Source organism: Solanum verrucosum, unplaced genomic scaffold, assembly GCF_900185275.1.
Source record: "Solanum verrucosum unplaced genomic scaffold, falcon-dt-bn FXZP01000127.1, whole genome shotgun sequence".
NCBI classification, from domain to species: Eukaryota; Viridiplantae; Streptophyta; class Magnoliopsida; order Solanales; family Solanaceae; genus Solanum; species Solanum verrucosum.
In genome coordinates, this window is record NW_026020321.1 from 411,295 (window position 1) to 413,876 (window position 2,582).

The following is a 2,582-nucleotide window of genomic DNA, read 5'->3' on the forward strand; positions in this document are numbered from 1 at the left end:
AATATCAGTTAGTTAATTCTGTTAGTTACTGTTTATGTTGGAAACTTTTGCTGAGGGCGTGAATGCTTTCTTATGTTTTTAGACATAGGAATTAGGATGTGTTGGTACATCATACATGTATGATTTGTGAGTTTTATTGCTATAAATTGTGAATCCTCTATTGTTTTTTTAATCATTGAATGCAACTATGTGATAATTTGTGTGATTTGTGAACTATAATATATTGTGTGTCTGTGTCTTTCTGAATTCTGATTGTTGTTCTTCTTGTTTATTTCACTTTTTTACAGATGACACAAATTGGAAGTAGGATAAGTGAAAGTGGAGCTTCAAATGAGAGCACACCTAACACCTCATCTCCCAATGAGGTTGAAGTTGATGTCGATACTTCAAAGAAAAGGAAACTCATGGAACCTAGAGCTACTTGTTGGAAGCATTTTGACAAGTTCACCGATGAAAGTGGAGCTAAGAAAGCCAAATGCAAGTATTGTGCGAAACCTTATGCAGCTTCTACATCAAGTAACGGTACGTCGTCAATGAATACTCATATGAGAACATGTCCTAAATTTCCTCGTGACACCGTAGATAAAGGTCAAAATCTAATTAATTTTCTACCATCTTCAATGGGAGCAAAGGAAGGAGTGATTAGCACTTGGAAATTTGACCAAGCACAAAGTAGGAGAGCTTTAGCCAAAATGATAATTGTTGACGAGCTACCGTTTAGTTTTGTTGAGAAAGAGGGCTTAAAAACTTCATGAGAGTTACAGTGCCACAATTTCATATTCCTTCTCGTAGAACCGTGACAAGAGATTGTTATGAATTATACCTTGAAGAAAGACAACTTTTGAAGAAGGTTTTCAAAGAAGCACGTCCAAGAGTTTGTCTTACGACAGATACTTGGACCTCTATACAAAAAATCAACTACATCTGTCTGACAGCCCACTTTATAGATAGAAATTGGACTTTGCATAAAAGAATAATAAATTTTTGTCCTATTTCTAATCATAAGGGCGGGGATATGACGGCTTGCATTACTAATTGTTTGCTTGAATGGGGTTTGGATAATGTGTTTACTATTACAGTTGATAATGCTAGTTCTAATGATGTTACTGTGAAAGAAATGTCTAAACAATTAAGTAATTGGGGAACTAACATTATGGATGGTGACCATCTTCATGTGAGGTGTATGACACATATCCTTAATCTTATTGTGCAAGATGGGTTGAAGGAAATTGGTAAGTCTATCAAGCTAGTGAGACAAGCCGTGAAATACATTAAATAATCTCCCGCAAGAATTCGAAAGTTCAAAGAATGTTGTGAATCTCAATTGATAACTTGTAAGAAATCATTATGTTTAGATGTTCCTACTAGGTGGAACTCTACATATTTGATGCTTGATGTATCACAACATTTTGAGCTTGCATTTGAAAGATATAGTTTTTATGATATAGGATACTTTAACCATTTTTGTACCTTTGGTTCTAATTCTTCTGAAGGTGAAGATGGAACTAGTGCAAAAGATGGAACTAGTGTAGATATTCTTACAAGTGTTGACTGGAAAAATGTGAGGTCAATGGTGAAATTTCTTGAAACTTTTTATGTACTTACTTTGAAAGTTTTTGGTTCTAATTATGTCACTAGCAATACACACTTTGTTGAAATTGCTGAACTTAATCTTATTTTGAAAGAGATGATGGAAAATGAAGATGGTAATTTGAAAGAAATGACAAAAAATATGAAGGAAAAGTTCAAAAAGTATTGGGGTGAACCACATAAAATGAACAAGATGATCTTTATTTCATCCGTGTTGGATCCCCGTAACAAGCTTGATTATGTTCCATTTGCAATTGGGGATATGTTTGGAAAAGAAGTTGGGGATGAGCTATGTTCAGAAGTGAAAAAATACATGAACAAATTATTTGATTATTATGTTGAGACATCCTCAAAAAGCTCTTTACATGTACCATCTTCACCCACTTCATCTGACAACTCATCAATTATATCTAGTGTGAGTGGTTTTGGCAACTTTGTAAATAGAGGAAGAATGAGAACGAAACAACAATTTGAGAAGCATAAAGAAGTTAGTGGAAGTTCAGGTAGTAAATTAGAATTGGAAAGATATCTTGCTGAAGATATTGAGCCAGATAGTGATGGCTTTGATATATTAATGTGGTGGAAAGTAAATGAGCCGAGATTTCCTATTCTCGCGGAGATGGTTCGTGATGTGTTAGCCATTTCCATTTCAAGTGTCGCATCAGAATGTGCATTCAGCACAAGAGGTCGTGTTCTTGATCCCTTTAGGAGTTCATTAACTCCTAAACTTGTGCAATCTCTTATTTGTGTTCAAGATTGTCTTAAAAGTGAGCCTTTTCCAATCAATATTGAGGAAGATTTAGAGTATCTTGAGCAACTTGAACTTGGTAAGATTTTGGTATTTGTATTAATTATATTGAAAATAATTTTATTACTTATGTTTTTTAACAACTAACAAATTCTTTCATATTTTTTTAGATTTTGCTTGTAGTGGGACTGAATCTAGTATTATTGATATATAGTTGCAACTTGTAAGTTCAACTATCAACTAG

At 33.8% G+C, this 2,582-nt stretch overlaps 2 protein-coding genes across 2 annotated transcripts; both read left to right on the top strand.

Annotated features, from left to right (window-relative positions):
- Positions 1-287: 287 nt before the first annotated feature.
- Positions 288-755, top strand: LOC125835392 (zinc finger BED domain-containing protein RICESLEEPER 1-like). The gene has a single exon (XM_049514516.1). It carries the CDS (start codon positions 288-290, stop codon positions 753-755), a length of 468 nt encoding a protein of 155 aa, XP_049370473.1.
- A 260-nt stretch (positions 756-1,015) lies between these two features.
- LOC125835393 (zinc finger BED domain-containing protein RICESLEEPER 2-like) lies at positions 1,016-2,355 on the top strand. The gene is made up of 3 exons (XM_049514517.1): positions 1,016-1,232; positions 1,494-2,223; positions 2,346-2,355. The coding sequence occupies exons 1-3, from the start codon at positions 1,016-1,018 to the stop codon at positions 2,353-2,355; spliced, it is 957 nt and encodes a 318-aa protein (XP_049370474.1).
- The last annotated feature ends 227 nt before the right edge of the window (positions 2,356-2,582 follow it).